Below are 18,844 nucleotides of genomic sequence, written 5' to 3'. Positions count from 1 at the left end.
TCAATCCAGGTAGGTATACGGTCTGGTACTTAGCTGCACATATATTTACTGGTTTATAGTTAAGCTTAACCTACTTTGTAAAGTTAAAAACATGGTAGGTCAACTATGCATGGTTCTGAAAACTGAATAGGAAAGAAAGCTTGATAGGAAGAAAATCAGTTCATTTGAAATATGCTGGGAGATAGTTCTACAGATTCCATGGATTAAAAATACACATAAATGGGCCGAAGAACAAATCCGATTTTGACTTTTAGAAGCCAAGATGACTAAACTGATATAATTGTTCTTTGGCTATATAATGAGAAGGTTGGACTCACTAGAAGAACACAATCATGCTTGGGAATGTAGAAAGCTCTAGGAAAAAGATTATATTACAAGTGGATAGACTCAGTCCAGGAAGCCATGTCTCTAAGAGTAGGGCTGTTGTGGACAGGGTAATCTGGAGGTCTTGTATTCATGGGGTTGCCACAGATTGAAGTTGATTTGATGGCAGTTAATGAAAAGGGTTAATGGTTCTCTATTAAATTATAATTCATGCTGATTTATAGGTAAGGTTTGTCAGCATTCCCTTGTAAAATTTAAAATGTCATAAAAAGGACAGAATTTACCTTTCATCGAGATTTTGATGGCTAGCAAGTATAGCAAAGACATCCTATTTCTAACTGTTTTTCCATGAGTCTGTCTATTCCAGTGGTTCTCAACCTGTGGATCCCCAGATGTTTTGACCTTCAACTCCTAGAAATCCTAACAGCTGGTAAACTGGCTGGGGTTTCTGGGGATGCACAGGTTGAGAACCACTGGTCTGTTCCATCATGTTACTGCACTAGTGATAAAAACAAAAGATGTATGGTTTAGCGAGGCACACTGTACGCCCATCGATACCAGTACTCCCCAATAACCTGCATATACTGAAGCATATGGCTGATCCCAGATTTTAATTAAGAAACAAAACATTCCCACATCCTTCCTATGCAAATGGAGACTTCTATAGAAAAAGGTGATGCCTTCTAGGAATTGCCATCATTATTTGCTCATTGAATGTGAAGCTTAGAATGTTCTGAGAGATCAGCAGACTGGGATTTGCTGTCCAGACATCAAAAGGTGAGGGAAAAGGGTTAAAAGATGCAGTTTATATTTTTGTGCCTACAAGTCATTCCCCAACATTTGGTGGCCTGATGTGAACCTAACATGACGTTTTCTTGGCAAGATTTGTTAAGGAGTTTGCCTTTTCCTGAGGCTTAGGGCCCTTCCACACAACCATATAAACCAGTCTATCAGGGCAGAAAATCTCACAATATCTGCTTTGAACTGGGTTATCAGTTCAAAGCGGATAATGTGGGATTTTATTCAGCTGTGTAGATAGGGGCCATAGAAAATGTGGCTTGCTCAACATCACCCAGTAGATTTCCATGGCAAAACGCCTTCAAATCTGCTCTCCAGAGTCATCGTCCATTGCTCTAATCACTACACCACACTGGCTTTCTACAGTTTACTTAAACACAGAAAAGAATGCTCCCTGTTTTTTATTGGCTCATAGCACATATACCTGGCATTCCCAAATGCTGGAGTGGCCTCTGCCTGCCTGCTTTCTCCCTTCTCCAGCTTTGAGAAGGCCTACCTTACAATGTCTCAATTGCAACAGTGAGCAGGTTCTATTTGTGGCTCTTTCTTACCTTCCTCCATTTCTTTCATACATCGCCCTCTCTTTTCTTGTTGCTCTCTCTCGTACACCTTCCCGTTTTTCTTTCTCTTTCCATCTTTTTATTTGTTCTTTCTTCATCCCTTTTGTCCTCCTCTCCTTTCTCTTCCCTTCTTTGTGCCTCCCCTTCCCAATACCTTTTCACTTGTCCTTCTTATCCTTTTTCTTTCTCCCTTTCTCTTTCTTTCCTTCCTCCCTTCCCGTCATACTCCTGTCACTTAACAGCCAATCTGCTTTGCTTCCTTTCTTTGCCAGTCACATGACAGAGGGCCACTTCACCTAGCTGCAGCCAATTCGTCCCTTTCCCTCAAAAACAGGCCTGAAAGGGATTTAAAAAAAAGAAATCAAACCACTGAATTAGTTGAAGTTGAAAGGTGTGTGGACCAAGTTTGGTTCAGATCCATTAAGCCTTTGTGTTACCAACCATACTTTGATATATCAATATAGAGCAGGCACGGGCAAACTTTGGCCCTTCAGATATTTTGGACTCCCACAATTCCTAACAGCCCCAGGCTCTTCCCTTTTCCCCCTCAGCCGCTTAAATGGAGTTGAAGTCCAAAACACCTGGAGGGCCAAAGTTTGCCCATGCCTGATATAGACTCTTCTTCAGTACTCAAAGCATAAACATGAAGGGATGCTGAAAGATTGTCTTCCATGAAAGCACTAACTTAAAGAGTATTGGATATCTTGAGCAAAGATATCTGGATGTCTGGAAGTGTCCTTTGAAAAATTTAAAACTAATATTGCGTGACTAAACTATAGATGGCATTTGCACTGATGTGAAATATGGTTCAATGCCATAGCTGGAGCAGTTGAATAAATTCTTGAAAAGGACTTAATTAGCACCCATGGGAGAGCTTGAACCTTCATGTGTACCTCTGAATATTAGCTAACGGGATTTAAAATAATACGGGTATGTATGCAATTTTCCTGATCCACTCATACATTTCTTGGGAGAATGAGACTACTCCCAGTGAGAACAAAATGCTGGGCTACACAGACCTTCTCTGTGACTCACAGGGATGTTCTTGTTTTCTTACTAAAGCTTATCTAAATTAATGACGTACACATTTATCAGTAACTATGAAACTTGGAAACCAAACAGAATGGAAACAGGTGCTGCTGCTGACTCAGACTCAAGACATTCCTGGAGAGCATGTTTCACCTGGACTGGTTTCAATCTGGCTTCTGGCCTGTTTTCTAAACTGATGTAGTAGTGGTCATTACAATGCATGCCCAACACTAGAAGAAAGACACTGTCCCATGGATTCTCAGATCTATCACTAGCTCTTTGTACCATCTTTTATTACAACTCTAGATTGCCTAACTCGATTCAAAGCTGAATGCTTAGCTTTGTCCAACAGGCAAAAACCAAAAGGAGACTCTAGGCAGGCCTGCACATCTTAGCAGTAGCAAGGGGCTGAAATTAAAAAGGCCAAACTTCTCCTGGACGCAGATGGGTTTTGAGTGCTCCACTCAAGATTTGTAAAAGGATGCTTTTTCCTCAGAACAAGCAGCAAAACTAAATTGGTCTCGATATCCCTGCCTCCCCGCAGCGAGTTGCAGTCCTTTTCGGAGGTAAAAGCTTTTGCCTCGGAATTCTTTCTTTCTCTTTGCCTCTGGGTTGTCACCGTCATCTCCTCCTAGGGAGGCAAAACCTGCCAACCATACACTGCTCATTTGTGAGGGAAAAACTTTACTTTCTGCAGAGGCGCAATGGGTTGAACCCTTGTGCCAGCTGAACTGCTGACCTGAAGGTTGGCTTGCTGACCTGAAGGTTGCCGGTTCAAACCTGCGAGATGGGATGAGCTCCCGTCTATCAGCTCTAGCTTGCAGGGACATAAGAGAAGCCCCCCAGCAGGATGGTAACACATCCAGATGTCCCCTGGACAATTACTTTGTACACGGCCAATTCTCTCACACCAGAAGTGACTTGAAGTATGTTCTCAAGTCACTATTGACACAATTTAAAAAAACTTTGTTTTGAAGACTCCCCAACTTCCTAGTGAAGCTACATTTGACCCTCACAAGGGAGAGAAATGAATGGCGGTGTCCCACTGAAGAGGAAGGAAGCAACAGAGGCAAGGAAAAGGGAAAAGCCAAGTTTTTTTCCTCTCAAACCAATGGTGCTGAGTTGGAGGATTTGTCCCCAAATAAGAAAGAGGCAACTGATGTAAAGGGAAAGAGTGGCAGAGACAAGAACTGAGGCTCAACTTCTTTCCATCTACTTCTCTCCCTAATACGACCAATCTAATGTTAAATTTTAACATAACTTGGAGCTCAAGATTCCAACCTTTCCGATTAAAAGATCTTATGAGCCTTAAAATGTCATCCCACAACCTCCCAAATAAGACCAGCACTTCCAGCATCCTGACTTCCACAGGTTAATTTGGTAATTTTGGTGCATAGAGCAAAGAAACGTGTAGAGGTAATACACTTGGAAGAGTAAATGGTGGGTTCCGATGGCTACTCCGCTGTAGTGCTGCACGTGACCTCCCTCTCTAAGGCTTAGGTTCAGAACATCTGCGGACCATGGTAAATCCTGGTAGGGGCTGCATTCGGCCCTCTGGCCACATGTTGTGTAAGCCTGCTCTATGGCAACATTTCCTACAGGTGACTTGTTTTCTTCCTCATCCTATATTAAAGCTACCAAGATGTGCTGGATGTGTGTGATTTCAATATACCTTTAGGTCTTTTTCAGCATTAAAAGATGAATTTGAGCCCCTTCTACACTACCATATAAAATCCAAATTATCTGCTTTGAACTTGAGTATATGGCAGTGTAGACACATCCAGTTCAAAGCAGATAATGTGGAATATCTACTTTGAAAATCTGGATTATATGGCAGTGTAGAAGGGACCTAAAATGGCTTGAAAATGGTTATACAGTGATACATTGACTTAAGAGTCTAAATTGTTCTGTGACCGAGCTCTTAACTCACATCGCTCCTAACTCAATGTGAATTTTCCAGTGAAACACATTGGAATGCTATTAATCCATTCCACCACCCCCCCGAACTCCTCCCACTTTTGTTATATATTTTCAAATAAGAAAATGTGCTTCATGAATAACAAAATGTACAAAAAATGCACATTCGCATGGAACAATACAAAAGACAGATAAACTTTAAAATAGTAGAAGCACGCAGTTGTGGCAAGGAAGTGCGAAGTGATAAGACAGAAGCATCATTTTCTTCATGCCGTATGAATTCCAGATTCCGTCTCTTGCTTCCTCTTCCTCTCTCTTCATGAAGCCAAACATACCAAGAATAAAAACAACACAAAATCAACTAACCCCCAAGTTCCTCAAAGCGGACAAGAGCAAAGCAGACAAATTTCCCAAAGCTGATAAGAGCACGTGGCATGGAGGCTGCCCTTGAAGCCCTCTCGCAGTAGCACTCCCTCTAATGCTAGCTTTTAACTCAAAACACTGCCCCTACGACAAAGCAAAATCTAGGCCAAGCTTTAACTCAAAATGCTCTTAAGTTGGGACACTCTCATGTCGAAGTTCCACTGTGATACGGTAAACCTGTGGTTAAATGGAATTTAAGTAACTGGCAAGAAAGCCAAAGAAATAATACTCGAATTAACAAAAGCTGTTTTTATACAGTAGATCTGTGTTATATTAAGTTTGTCTTTATTTGTTTTGAATTACTGTATTTCAATATTAATATCAAGTCAATACAGAGTTTATGATATGGTATAGTATGAGGTATAGTATTACAGACATATTTTCAGTAGTAACTATGAAGTAAGCAGAAACTACATTTACTCAGCATCTACCAATCTCCATGGGTGACAGGTAACTGAGAAACTACTATAAATACATAAACACTTGTCTTAGAGGCAGTTTGTTTTGGAAGACTGGCTGCTGCAGGAGATGCATAGGAGATGACTTTTTCCATGCTTTCTAGAAACATTTTGATACCATCTACATCAATTTGACCTGAATAGGCAGTTCTTACACCAACAGTCAACTTCCATAGAATCCTGCTGGATGACCTACATATCAACGAATCCTAGAGTTGGAGGAGACCACAAGGGCCATCCGGTCCAACCGCATTCTGTCATGCAGGAACACATAATCAAAGCACATCCCGGCAAAAGGCCATCCAGGTCATTTTGGATACTGATTGTGTCCTGTGTGGTATTAGCTATTAGGACTGTGTGATAGATGAAAAAAATGTTTTAAACTCATTATAAAATTAGGGGGCACCGGCATTTCATTTCTAAAGTGTCATTAGTGAAAATTTTGGTACTATAATGAGAGTAATGAAATTTTGTTAATTTTGGGTTATAGTAATTGCACAAATGGGGAAACCAGAGGCTCCTTTCTCCCTCATTTTTACAGCTATTGGGGTGAAACTTTTAGCCCATCAAGTTTCAGAACAATTCACTTATCCATGGATTTTTGGGGAATTTTCAAAGTTTTTATAAACAACATTAAAAAAAACTACAAAAGCAGTCTCCTTGAATTTTCTATACAATGACACACAGGATTTTATTTTTATTTCATATCAAAGCATTGCATAAATAATTTTTTTAAGTTTTAAGAAAAACTTTTTTAAAAAAAGCCACAACAGCTATCTCATTGAATATCTCTCATATTAACAGAACTTCCATTTAGGGATTTCTTCTCAACCCTGCACAGATATTTACTTACTAGAAGGCAGTCCTCTTCTTTGAAGATACAACTATATCTTGAAACTATGGCTGGCTGCTGCTACCAAGGGAAAATAGCTCTCCCCTATCCTGACTGGGATTTTCTGATACTGAGCAGAATTTTGGGAAATGTAGTTTAGGGCAGGGTCTTTTGAATTCTCTGACATAGGGCTCCTCAACTTCCCAAACTACATTTCCCAGAATTCTGTACTTTCTCAGCCTCTTTTCCAGTGCACTCTGCTCTCTCCCTGCTGCTTTTCTCTCCTAATGGCGAGAGGCCATTAATTTAAAGAGGAAAGGCAGCCTTTTTGGCTTGGCTTTGTTTGTTTGCCCTGAAAATGAAACGGAGTTTGGGAGGCTTCTGAAGTTTACAAAATTCAAACTAAAAAATATTGGGTAAGTATTGATTCTAAGGTTTTTGGCGTGGGCCACACACATGTGCTGGATATTGCATTGTAAGTATGAATTTAACTAATTTGATCTGCCTTACGATGGCAAATGAAAAATTGCACACTCCTATTAGCTATCCCTCCCAACCCCTTGTTCTGACAGAAGATCATTTTCTATTCTTTATAGAGCAGTGGGAAACAATTGGCAGGCCCACTGTTGGGAAAACTGAATCTTTGGCCAGACGCAGGCTTTGAGGCCTGATCCAGCAAAGCAACATGAACGTCCCCTGATACATTTGTATTTAAACAGACATGCTTCTTCACCACTTATCGGAGTTGTAGTCCTGTTTGTGGAGGGCCACATTTCACCCAGTCCTGGTTTAAATTCAACTATGGTGGCGCAGCAGGTTAAAACGCTAAGCTGCAGAACTTGTTGACCAGAAGATTGGCAGTTCGAATCTGCAGACAGGATGAGCTCCTGTTGTTAGCCCCAATTTCTGGCAAGCTAGCAGTTCCAAAGTTGAGTGGATAAATAGGTGCAGTTCTAGTGGGAAGGTAACAGCACTCCATACAATCATGCTGGCCAGGAGGCATCTACGGACAAGGCCGGCTCTTCAGATTAGAAATGGAGATGAGCACCAATCCCCAGAGTTGCATTCGACCAGACTTAATGTCAAGAGGAAACCTTTACCTTTACCTATGGTAAATTAAATCTATAGACTGGCCTTGAACAAACATGGTCAACACTTTTAACTAGTAATGGCATCACTGGATTGGCCTTGGCCACTGAAATGTCGGGAAGCGCAAATTTCCAGTGTCATGTAACCTTTGCCCTTTCCACACAGCTGTATAATATCTACATTGAGTTGGATAATATGGCAGTGTGGACTCTGGGCCCTTCCACACTGCAAATTTATCCCGGGATCTGATCTGAGATTTTTATCCCAGGTTATCTGGCAGTGGGGACTCATATATTCCAGTTTAAAGCAGAAAATCTGGGATCAGATCCTGGGATAATGAGCAGTGTGGAAGGGCCCTTAGATAACCCAGCTCAACGCAGATATTGTGGATGACCTGCCTTGGTATCCTGGGTTTTATGGCTGTGTGGAAGGGCCCACAGAATATCAAGGCAGATAATCCACAGTATCTGATATGAACTGGATTATCTGAGTCCACACTGCCAAAAGTCCAGTTCAATGTGCATTTTATCCAGCTGTGTGGAAGGATTAATAAAGACACAGATACAGTTGTCCTTCCACAGAAATGAAAACACGACCACAGCAAAAACTGGGGAACAGATCCCACCAAAAAGGAAAGAGGCGGCTTTCAGAGAATCACAGTCGAAAGAGACCACACGGGCCATCCAATCCAACCCCTTGCCATACAAGAAAAGCACAATCAAAGCATCCCTTGCACATGGCCATACAGCCTGTTTAAACGCTTCCAAGGAAGGAGCTTCCACATCTCTGAAGTAGTGAGGGCCCTTCCACACAGCCATGTAACCCAGAATATCTACAACATGTGCTTTGAAATGGATTATGAGTCCACACTGTAATATAACCCAGCTGTGTGGAAGGGGCCTGGGTTAGCTGGCTGTGTGGAAGGGCCCTCTGACACCTCATTGAACTTTGGTCCCCGAAAAGGCCCTTCCTGCCACAGGAGCAACTGGCTCCTCCCTCCTTCTCTCACACGCATCGTCCTCGAAAGGCGGGCGCGGCCCCTTTAAAAAACACATCCACGGCAGCGATCACGCAGCTGAGGCAAAACAACGCGAGAGCTCAACATCCGCCTTGGGTGATGAAGGAAAACTACCCTTCCCAGCACGCCGGCAGCCAATGGCGAGAAAGCCCCGACGGCTTGCCAACCAATGGCAGAAGGAGAAGTGTCGGAAAGCTTCCCCCCTCCTCTCCCTCCCTCCTCGTTGGGGCAGGGGACCGGAAATGATGTCAGGCGCCCCATGTGAGGCGATTGCAACACATGCAGCGCGGAGGAGAGGCGAGAGGGAGGGGGGAAGAGCAGGAGGAGAGGCGGAGGGGAAAGGAAAGGAAGGAAGAAGCCGGTTAGCGACGTCACAAGCGCCGACGCGGGGGAGCCCTTCGCTGCTGCCGTCCAGAGGAGGAGGAAGAGAAGGAGGAAGGCGAGCGCGAGCCAGCGAGGAGGAAGGCGCGCGGGGAGGGCAGAGGGGCCTGAGGTGAGTGAGTGAGTGAGCGCGCGCACGCGCGTGTCCCTCCGTCCCTCGGCGCGAGCGGGAGCGCGAGGGAGGGAGCCCCTCAGCGGAGGCGCAGGCGGGAAGAGGAGAGGAGAGAGGAAGGAGGAGGTTAGAGAGGGTGGCAGCCACGCTCCAAGCCAGAGAGAGAGAGAGAGACAAGGCCGAAGCGCTCACTCCCCCCCCCCCCCGTGTGTTTCTTTTCCCCCCGTTTCTTGGATTCCTTTCTGCTTCGTGGGCCTCGGCGGTGGCCGACTCCAGCCGCAGGAGGGGCGGTGGAGGAGGAGGCGGCGGCGGCGGAGGGAGGAGGAGGAGGAGGAGGAGAAGATGGCGGACGATCCCAGCGCTGCCGACAGGAACGTGGAGATCTGGAAGATCAAGAAGCTCATCAAGAGCCTGGAGGCGGCGCGAGGGTGAGGAAAGGGGAAAGGGGGGAGACAACCTTGGGGTGTGGGGAGAGGCTGGGTCCCTCCTTTCCCTCCCATGGCCTCTCTGTCTTTGCTCTCAGTTCCAGAGGGATAGAGGGCCCTTCCACATAGCCCTATAATCCAGAATATCAAGACGGAAAATCCCACAATAATTGCTTTGAACTGGATTACCTGCTGGCCCTTCAACACAGCCCTATAACCCAGAAAATCCCACAATATCTGCTTTGAAATGGGTTACATGATAGCCCTTCCAGACAGCCATATAACCCAGAATATTGAGGCAGAAAGTCCTACAATATCTGCTTTGCACTGGAATATATGGCAGTGAGGTTTGAGGACCCTTCCACACAGCCATATAATCCAGAATATCAAGGCAGAAAATCCCACAATATCTGCTTTGCACTGGAATATATGGCAGTGAGGATTGAGGGCCCTTCCACACAGCCATATAACCCAGAATATTAAGATGGAAAATCCCACAACATCTGCTTTGAACTGGAATACTTAGCAGTGTGGACTGAGTGCCCTTCCACACAGCCCTCTAACCTAGAATATCAAGGCAGAAAATCCCACAGTATCTTCTTAGAACTGGGTTATCTGAGTTCACACTGCCATATAGTCCACTTCAGAGCAGATCACGTGGGATTTTATTCAGCTGTGAGGAAGGGGCTATAGTCTGTAGGAGTATGGGGTGGCAGCCTTTTCTGTTTGCCCAACTGCTTCATGAACCTTGAGCTACGAAGGGCTTCCTGATTACACGTTCACCCGAAACCTGAAGGAACCCAACCTAGGTGGTGTGGGGAATCTCAAGCCCTTCTTCTCTCTTTATTTTTCACACCAGGGAAGGACGTACCCCCCACTCCCTCTCCTTTTTCCAATGGCATTTTATTCTTCACCCCGAGGGCATGATGTACTGTGGTGAACCTGTGCATACTTTCAGCCGAAACCTGACGGAATCTAACATAGTTTTCTTTGGGATGGACCTCAAGGCTTTAATCATTATTATGATGTTTGTTTATATCCTGCCTTCTCTCCATATGGAGACCAAAGCAGCACACAGTAAAAGAATTACAATACAACTTGAAATATAAATATACAAATATAATATTATTTTTGTACCCTGCTTCCATCTCCCCGAAGGGACTCGGGATGGCTTACATATGACACAAAGTGCCTAAAACAACACATAAACTGAACACAGTACAATACAAAAAGGAAAACCAATAGCATAAAAAACAATTAAAATTCAGAACATGGTGACAACTGTCGTAAAACATGGCCAAACTAAACAAGAACAAGGGGAAGGGATAGTGCAAATTGTAGCTAAAAAACAAGGGCATGGGATAAAAGTGCAGTGCTGTGTCATTAATTGCAGATCATTGGGGCTAGGCATTCTCAAAGGCTTGTGTAAACATCCAGGTCTTCAAATCCCTACTGAATTTCAAATATCAAAACAGTACTAAGCATTATTAATATTTAAAACAATTCAAGTTAAAACCATAAAGGTATGTAAAACCACAGCACCCCCTGACTTAAACACCTTCAGCTTTAAACAACTCTCTCAATAAAAAGGTTTTAGCCTGCCACCGGAAAGACGGCTGGGAAGGGGCCATTTTGGCTTCCCTGGACAGGGAGTTTCCTGTTAAGGGGCAGCTGCCAAGAAGGCCCGCTTTCTCATTCCCACCAACCAAGCTTGAGATGAAGGTGGGACTGAGAAAAGGGCCTTTCCTGAAGATGTCAGGGCCTGGGCAGGCTCGTACAAGGGGATGCGGTGAGCCAAAGGTTTTATCTTAGGCCCTTCCAGATAGACCTTATACTCCAGGATCTGATCCCAGGTTGTCTGCTTTAAACTGGATTATATGAGTCCCCACTGCCAGAAAGTCTGGGACAAACAGAAAACCTGGGATCAGATCCTGAGGTATAGGGCCTGTCTGGAAGGGGCTTTACTCTCCTCCCATAGTATTTTCTCACCCCTTCTCTAATGTAGCAAGGCATATGTCCACTCCACCTGGAGGAGGCTGAGACATCCCTGGGAATGGCAACCATGTCCTGAGTGTCTTCTACCTCCTCCTCTGGCCCCATCTACACTGACAATTTAATGCAGCTTGGAACTAGCTTCTAGTTGTGGCTGTCAAACAACAAATTCCCACAAAGGCCTTAATGTGCATCCGTGATTTGTGTATTTGACATCCGGGCCTCAAACTGATTTCAGGATTCCCTCTATAATCTATTCATCTGCACATCAAAAACCCTTTCTTCAATACCGGTTTGAAACAGCATTAGACGGTATTATGTGTACACGTGCCCTTTCCCTCATAACACAAGTCTTCACCAATTCTCTTTTTGTTGTTTGTTTTGCTTTCTCATGAAGCTGGGCTACCAGTAGTCCATAGGTAGAGATTGGGGTAAAGTTTGGTGGAATATTTCAGCATTTATTGTCAACACAGAAAAATGCCTGTATATTGGGGGTGGGTTTATTTCCCCTTCCACTTTAAGTCTAATTTAAAGGAGTAACGTGGAAAATAATAATAATGATGATTAATAATAATGTATTCATCACCATTTGCTCTGAACTTGTTTAAGAGAGGAAAGCAGGATATTAATACATATAATAATAATAATTATCCGCAGATTGAGTCCCCTTGTCTGTATTCCTCTTTTTGAAGCAACTGGTTCATAGCCTCAGCAAAGCATAGTCTCACCAAAAATGCTTTCCAATCTCAGTAGGAGAGCATGGATCGGAGGTGCTTCTCTGCTCTGTGGTGTCTCTTCTTTAAATGGCATGTTGGGACTTGTTTGCCAGTCTCAGCTGTGGAAAAGGCTAAGATTGGAGAGGAAGTAGCTCCTTTGTTTATATAGCAATCAAATTGGCCACAACCTGACTACAAAGGTGCATCCCATCTCATTATTTTCCCTATTTTCATTATGTTTTGTGTCTTCAGAACTATTTTATCTTTTATCAAGTCAGGTGTGATTTTAATTAGTAGTCCCTTGAATGACAGTTGGGACAAGGGGCTTGTGTGTGTGTGGTGGGAGGGGAGGGTATTTGCCAAGCTCAATTTCTGTAAAAGCCATCTACATCTGTTTTTCCATCTCCTACTTCCCCTGACTTGCCCCCTTTCTACATGCATTGAAAATAGGGAGCAATGCTTCCTGTTGATGGAAGGAGACAGTAAGAATCTCTTTGCTTTCCATGCGCAGATTTCATAGAGGTGGGAGAATCTGTCTTTCCTGGGTTTTGGCAATACTTTGAAGCAGCAACGGTGATTACCTTTTGATTACCTTTTCAGATCCTTGACATAAAGTGAAAGTGATGCTTCTCCTCTTAATCCTTTGTGTATGTACCAGAGGAATGGATGTATTTGCATGAATTCAGTAGGGATCATAAATAATTGCTCAAAGGCTAACCAGACCTTGTGGACCCTGGTAAAGGAGACTACCTATCCATAAACACTTTGGTTGCTGAAGAGCTATAATGAGGTTGCTGGCAAGCTTGTGTCCTAGATTCATGTGGAAACTTTGCCTCTTACACCTTACGTGATGCAATTAAATCAGATTGGATACAAAATTTGTTTGCCTAGGCTTCTGTGTAATTAGCTAAATATATTTAATATGATAGCCTAAGTTTGTCAAAATCCCATGAAGAATTCATTTCATTGAAGTTTTAATGAAGTTAGTGTTTGATATGTGACTGGCCAGCCTATTAGACTTCAGACACAAAAACTGGTGTATTTTACTTCATGGCTGGCAATTGTGGAGGAGGTTAGAACCATTTCTTTTTCATGCCTGCACTAGAATGCCTGATTTGACTGAAGGAGATGTCACAGCATTTCTGCTTTCATTTTCAGGCTTTATTTTGTATTTTTTTAATATATAGAAACTAAACAATTGAAGTTTGCACCATTGTTGGCTCATTTTGGGCATGGGTGGTGGTGAAAAAATGTCTCCAAAATATGAGAAATCACTTTGCCAACACATTTTCAATAGAAACTTAGGATTGAGAACTTCTGGCAAATTGAATAATTTGAACTGCCTGCGGCCTCTTTAAGTTAGAGTGTGAAATATATGGTGGACCAAAGGGTCTACATTTTTGTAATTAAGCTATGTCAGCAAAAAAGTTTTTATTTTGATAGCTTATGTAGTGCATTTTCAAAACTATCATTTGTGATTAATTGGACTTTATTACAACTTTTCTGTGACTTCAAATCAATAGTTAAATACTATTTTGTTGGCAGTGACTATTGTTTAATGTTTAATACAGGTCTTTTCGTGTACTCGTGTGTATGCCTTATAAAAAGATTAGGTGGTTTATGGGCAGCATTACATTACCTTATATACTCTAGTTTAAGCCGACCCGAATACAAGCCGAGGCACCTAATTTTACCACAGAAAAACTGGGAAAACTTATTGACTCGAGTATAAGACGAGGGTGGGATGTGCAGCAGCTACTGGTAAATTTCAAAAATAAAAATAGATACTAATAAAATTACATTAATTGAGGCACCAGTAAGTTAAATTTTTTAAAATATTTACATAAGACCATAATCTAAGATAATAAGTCTAATAAGTTAAGACTGTCCAACTCTGATTACTTATGTAATTGAGTATAAGCCGGCCCAAATATAAGCTGGCCAAGACCTTCACTTGACTATAAGCCGAGAGGGGCATTTTCAGCCCTAAAAAAGGACTGAAAAACTAGGCTTATACTCAAGCATATATGGTACGTTCTCCATACTGGCAAACAGCCCATTGAAGTCCAAATCCAGGAGAAACATTCTTGGTTTTAGCTGTGCTGCAGCTAAAAATATCTATTTGCTACATAGAAGAAGGGGAACTGTAAATTGTGTAAAAACTTCAGATCAGTGCAGCTTACTGAGAATCAAAATAGGTATTTTTATTACTTAGGAAGAAGTTGGAATCCATAGTGCCATGTGCATTGCTTTGTATCTTATATTCTGGTAGCAACTACTTAAAAGGGCTTTCTGAAATCTGATGTGCTTTTTTCATGCGGGGACATGGTAAAAACATCAAAACATCCGTGTGCCCCTGGGCAACGTCCTTGCAAATGACCAATTCTCTCATACCAGAAGCTACTTGCAGTTTCTCAAGTCGCTCCTGACACGGAAAAAAATGTATGCAATGCTGAATGAATTTCACTCAGTGAGTGGTTAGTAAACTTTCATAATATTGAAAAACACAAACAACATGAGAGGTCTGATTGTGATTGCTGGTGGTTGTAGTGCAGTGTTTTAGATTTCTGAGGCTTCAAAATTCCCATTCTGTGGAGTGGTGCTAACAGTCTCACAGTCAAATAGATTTGGGTAGTAAAGGTGTGTGTTTGTTCTGAATACAAGCCAAGTGTAATGTTGGTAGATCAGGAAATAGTAACTAAAGATTATGTCTTTCAATAGACAAACTGTCGGAGCAGTGTGCTATCTCAGGCAGCAAGAGCTTCCAAAATATACCATGGATAAGTTTGATCAGTGAATTCCATCCCCCTTGGGTGTGGCCTTGCAAATTGTTACTATAGATCTAGATTTTATTGACAAATTCAAGGGTTAGAGACGACCTAAGAGTAGGAAATGAAGAGTAAGAGTAGGGAATGAAGGCAAAAAAAATTACATAATGGGAGAGCTATATTAAAATGTATTTCTGAGTTTGGAGGAATTTGCTTAAATATTTGAGAAGTCTAAAAAGAGCAACTGCTTGGTGACTAGTATTAGAAATCTCACAGTCAGACACTTGTTGCATGTTTTTTAAAATGTATTCCCAGTAGTATGCAGGATTATATAATTATGAACTTTTCCAATTCAGTAGCCCTTGAAAGAAGTGTATGAGGAAGTAATGCAATATTTGAACCTGCAGTAAAATGGAGACTCACTGTGATCTTGAAAAGACATAGTTATTGTTTGTGTTTGACTTGTTTGATTTGCAGTTTACATATTTCTAGTTAAAGCATGTTAGTGTAACATATGTACATAGTATATTGTAGGTGTAGGTTTTTTTGTGAGGAAAGTTTTTCCCCCTTCTTACCTTACAAATTTCAAGTGTCATACACTTCCTTTGGGGTACAGATTGCTTTAAAAGAAAAATGGTGCTGGCATACATTTCTAAACATGAAGGTTCTGACTAAATAGGATACAATTTACAACATTATGAGTAGAGGTTCCTGTTAATCTTCTTTATGAAGACATTCACCGCAGGCAGCATAAAGCAATACTCAGCACCATTAAACTGTGTGTGCAGAACTGGATAATTATCGTACCATATTGATGTTTCAACTTTTGTCAGCTTATGTTGTTAGCTAAGCAGAGTGGCGTTGCAGGTTTTCTTCGAAATTAGTCTGTGCTCTGAAAAGTAAGACTAGAAATTAGAAATGGGCATTCTATGAATAAACGGGAGAGAAGCCCTCTTGACAGGATAGGAAAATGTGTGGCTGTCTTCTCTCTATCACATATAAAATTATTTGTTTTTTTATGACCAGGGAAAACAGTTGAAGAGAATTCTTGAGTTCATAATTTGAAGTTCTGGAAAACTTATTTTGATGTAATTAGTGTTTGTGTCATATGCCCACAGTTCCTGTTGTGATTAGAAGTACTTTTTCATTTTTGCCTCCTAATTTGACAGTTCTTGCTTCTAGTGGCAGCTTTTCTCCCCTGAAGCCTATATAATTTCTGATGAATTCTGAATCACAGTATCATCTGAAGGGGTGGTGCACAGGAGGGCAAAGCTGGATTTCTGTTGGTCCATGTCTTGCCATAAGATGCTACCTATTATTAGTAACTGTAAAGTGCCTGCAATACTTCATTAGTTTGTATTACATTTTAATCTTTAAGGTGTTTTAAGATTAGGGATTTTTTTGACAGCAATAGACCAATATTGCTTCCCATTTAAAAATTATAGAGATACTCACGTTCTAAGCTTTTCTCTAGAAAAATGATTTTATCAATTTCTATAGAAATAGCTTTGAAATTCTGGTTTTGTCTGGTAGTGTTCCTGGGATTCCTCCACTGGATAAATGGAGAATAGCTGAGATCCTTGTTGATTACTTTTTCCTCTGTTTTCCTCTTAATTCACTGGGAATCAGTCAGTGAGACTTTGAGGCCTTTGAACTGTGTGGGAGGTTGCATGAGAAGATTGGCAGAAGTGGCTATCTCTTAATGTGGAAATTACCCATTTCTAAGATAATTTCCCTACCTGAAAGCAGGATGTTTATATTTATATCTACAGAAATACAAGTTCTCTGGAAATGTTTGAACTGAAAATTGAGGTACTGCCCTAAATCACTTGGAACCTTTGTGTACTTTGAGTTTTGATAGTTGTCGCCTTCTCCTCCCCTTCCCTTATTAAATTACAAAAAAAATATGATTCTATGTGAAAAAGATAGACATATTTGATATAATGTTTCATGGAGAGAGCCATGGGGGAAAATAAACTGTAAATAGGAAGATACACAATGCTGCTAGTGACCACTCATTATGGTCTGTAAAACATAGCAGTTCTAGAAATGAAAAGTATTATCTGGAAATTTCCTATCTTGTATCAATGCCTCAGGCTTTAGAACCTCTGTGTTACTCAATCTCAGTTTTAGGACCCCAATTAGTAACTAAGGTAACTTTCCTTTCTAGATGAAAGAGAGAACAATTCTGTAGCTGACCAGCACTATGTGTGTTGCACGCAAACGTTAACCATTTTGGAGCCAAAGTGATGTAAAACTGTATTGGACATTGTTCTGCAGGTTAAGCTTTGGTTTCTAAGAGTTGGTGAAAGTCAGCGGAATGTAGTGTTTGCATGTTGGGCTAGTACTTTGGGAGACCAAAGTTTGGATCTTCACTCAGCCATGCAAACTGCCAAGAAAACCCCATTATAGAGTCACTTTGAATCTCAAATCCTCTGGCAGCCTTCCATAAACTAGGTACTCTCTATAGACCAGAAGTTGCCAGTCTCAGTTTTGGGTTATGGAACTGTGTGCTGCTTTAAAAATGAAGAGAAACCTGTTAATCAGTATGTTATCCCATAGGTAGGCCAAAAAACTAGCATTATTTCTCATCTTCTAGTAACAACTGTTTCTCTGCATTGACCCATAGCCCATCTTATGAGAATATTTAACTCAGTTATAATCTGGAGAAGATATGATCAGCTCTTTTAAAGGTGGTTTCCAGTTCAGTTTCTACAGTAGGTCTTTTTTACTTTATGAACAGGTATTCAAATTCTTCCCCCACTGAAATACACATACTTTAAAAAATAAACGTAGCCTTTTGAAAAATGTGGTGGCAAGGGAAGACATTTGAATTTTTCTACAGGTCTACCCTTCACATTTAGAGAAGTACATTTTCTAAATGTGAAGGGTAGAATTTTAGAAAATTTAATTGAATGAGAGACAGATTACAATTAGTTCTGCATCTTGTTTTGTGTTCAGTAAGCTATAGGTTTTACTTCTTATTTGCCATACACAGCAGGGCTGATTGTTCCTGGAACACCAGATAATCTGTTTTCCTTCTTACAGCTGTAACTATAATCTGGAATTTGAGCAAGTTAGCAAATTTGTTTTGTTTCTAACCCTAGCCCCCTAAATACCTTAAATTATTTAATAGATTTAAGTCCCCAACAAAGTCTCCTCTTAATAGTTCACCTCCAGATTCTTATAATAATGTTAAAAGAATCAGCATGAGAAAGTACTATTTTTATTCACTTCTGATGTTTACTTAGCTGACCTCTCAAAAACTTACCAGACTAAGTTCACCCCAGACTAACTTCTTTTTTTTTGGGGGGGGGGGGGGTTGTAATCAGTTTTCTTCCCATTTCCTCTTGAGTACAAGCATAATGTTTTAATTCAATAACAATGGAAAGTCAATAGTATAACAAAAAGAAGCATTTCTTCATAACAGGGTGGCTGTACATTTATTTTCCCATGTACCAAAACAACTCAGCTCAGATTGGTTTTAACTCATTAGTTCTTATCGTTGGAATTGAATTGGTGTTCCGTGCCAGTGTAATTCCTTGCGCATCCCAGGCATGAAGAAAATAAGGTGTTAGAGCAGCAGGCTGCTTGAAGTAGACACATTTTGAATGTCTTCCCTTGCCACCACTCTACAACACTGGGTAAAGTGCAGCTGCTAAAGTAATATATAAATAGAATTCCAACCATTGTATGGTTAAAATATCTTCTTTTGCTTAGATCATAATCTTTGATTGTCTGCGTGTGATAGCTTTTTTATTTGCTGTAACTGCTAGAGAAGCCACAACATTTTCTCTCAAAGTAGCTGTAGTGATATGGCACTATACTTGATTTCTGCTCTCTTGGATAAGAGACATACAGATCACTGATATTATTGAAAATAATATACATGTGATTAAGATTTCATTGTTGATTTCTTTCTAGCTAGGCAGTTTCATATTTGGTCATAGAATCATAGAATAGTAGACTTGGAAGAGACCTCATGGGCCATCTAGTCCAACC

The 18,844-nt window shown here is 41.2% G+C and overlaps 1 protein-coding gene across 1 annotated transcript in view; it reads left to right on the top strand.

Moving 5' to 3' along the window:
• Nucleotides 1-8,709: 8,709 nt before the first annotated feature.
• The window catches only part of etf1 (eukaryotic translation termination factor 1), a 41,312-nt gene continuing 31,177 nt past the window's right edge, over nt 8,710-18,844 (top strand). The window contains exons 1-2 of the mRNA XM_003215255.3: nt 8,710-8,941; nt 9,218-9,369. Of these exons, the coding sequence (XP_003215303.3) occupies nt 9,284-9,369 (86 nt within the window). The 5' untranslated portion in view covers nt 8,710-8,941; nt 9,218-9,283. The remainder of the gene's footprint in view (nt 8,942-9,217; nt 9,370-18,844) is intronic.

This window comes from Anolis carolinensis, chromosome 1, assembly GCF_035594765.1.
Source record: "Anolis carolinensis isolate JA03-04 chromosome 1, rAnoCar3.1.pri, whole genome shotgun sequence".
NCBI lineage: Eukaryota > Metazoa > Chordata > Lepidosauria > Squamata > Dactyloidae > Anolis > Anolis carolinensis.
This window is presented reverse-complemented; position numbering and strand designations above follow the sequence as displayed.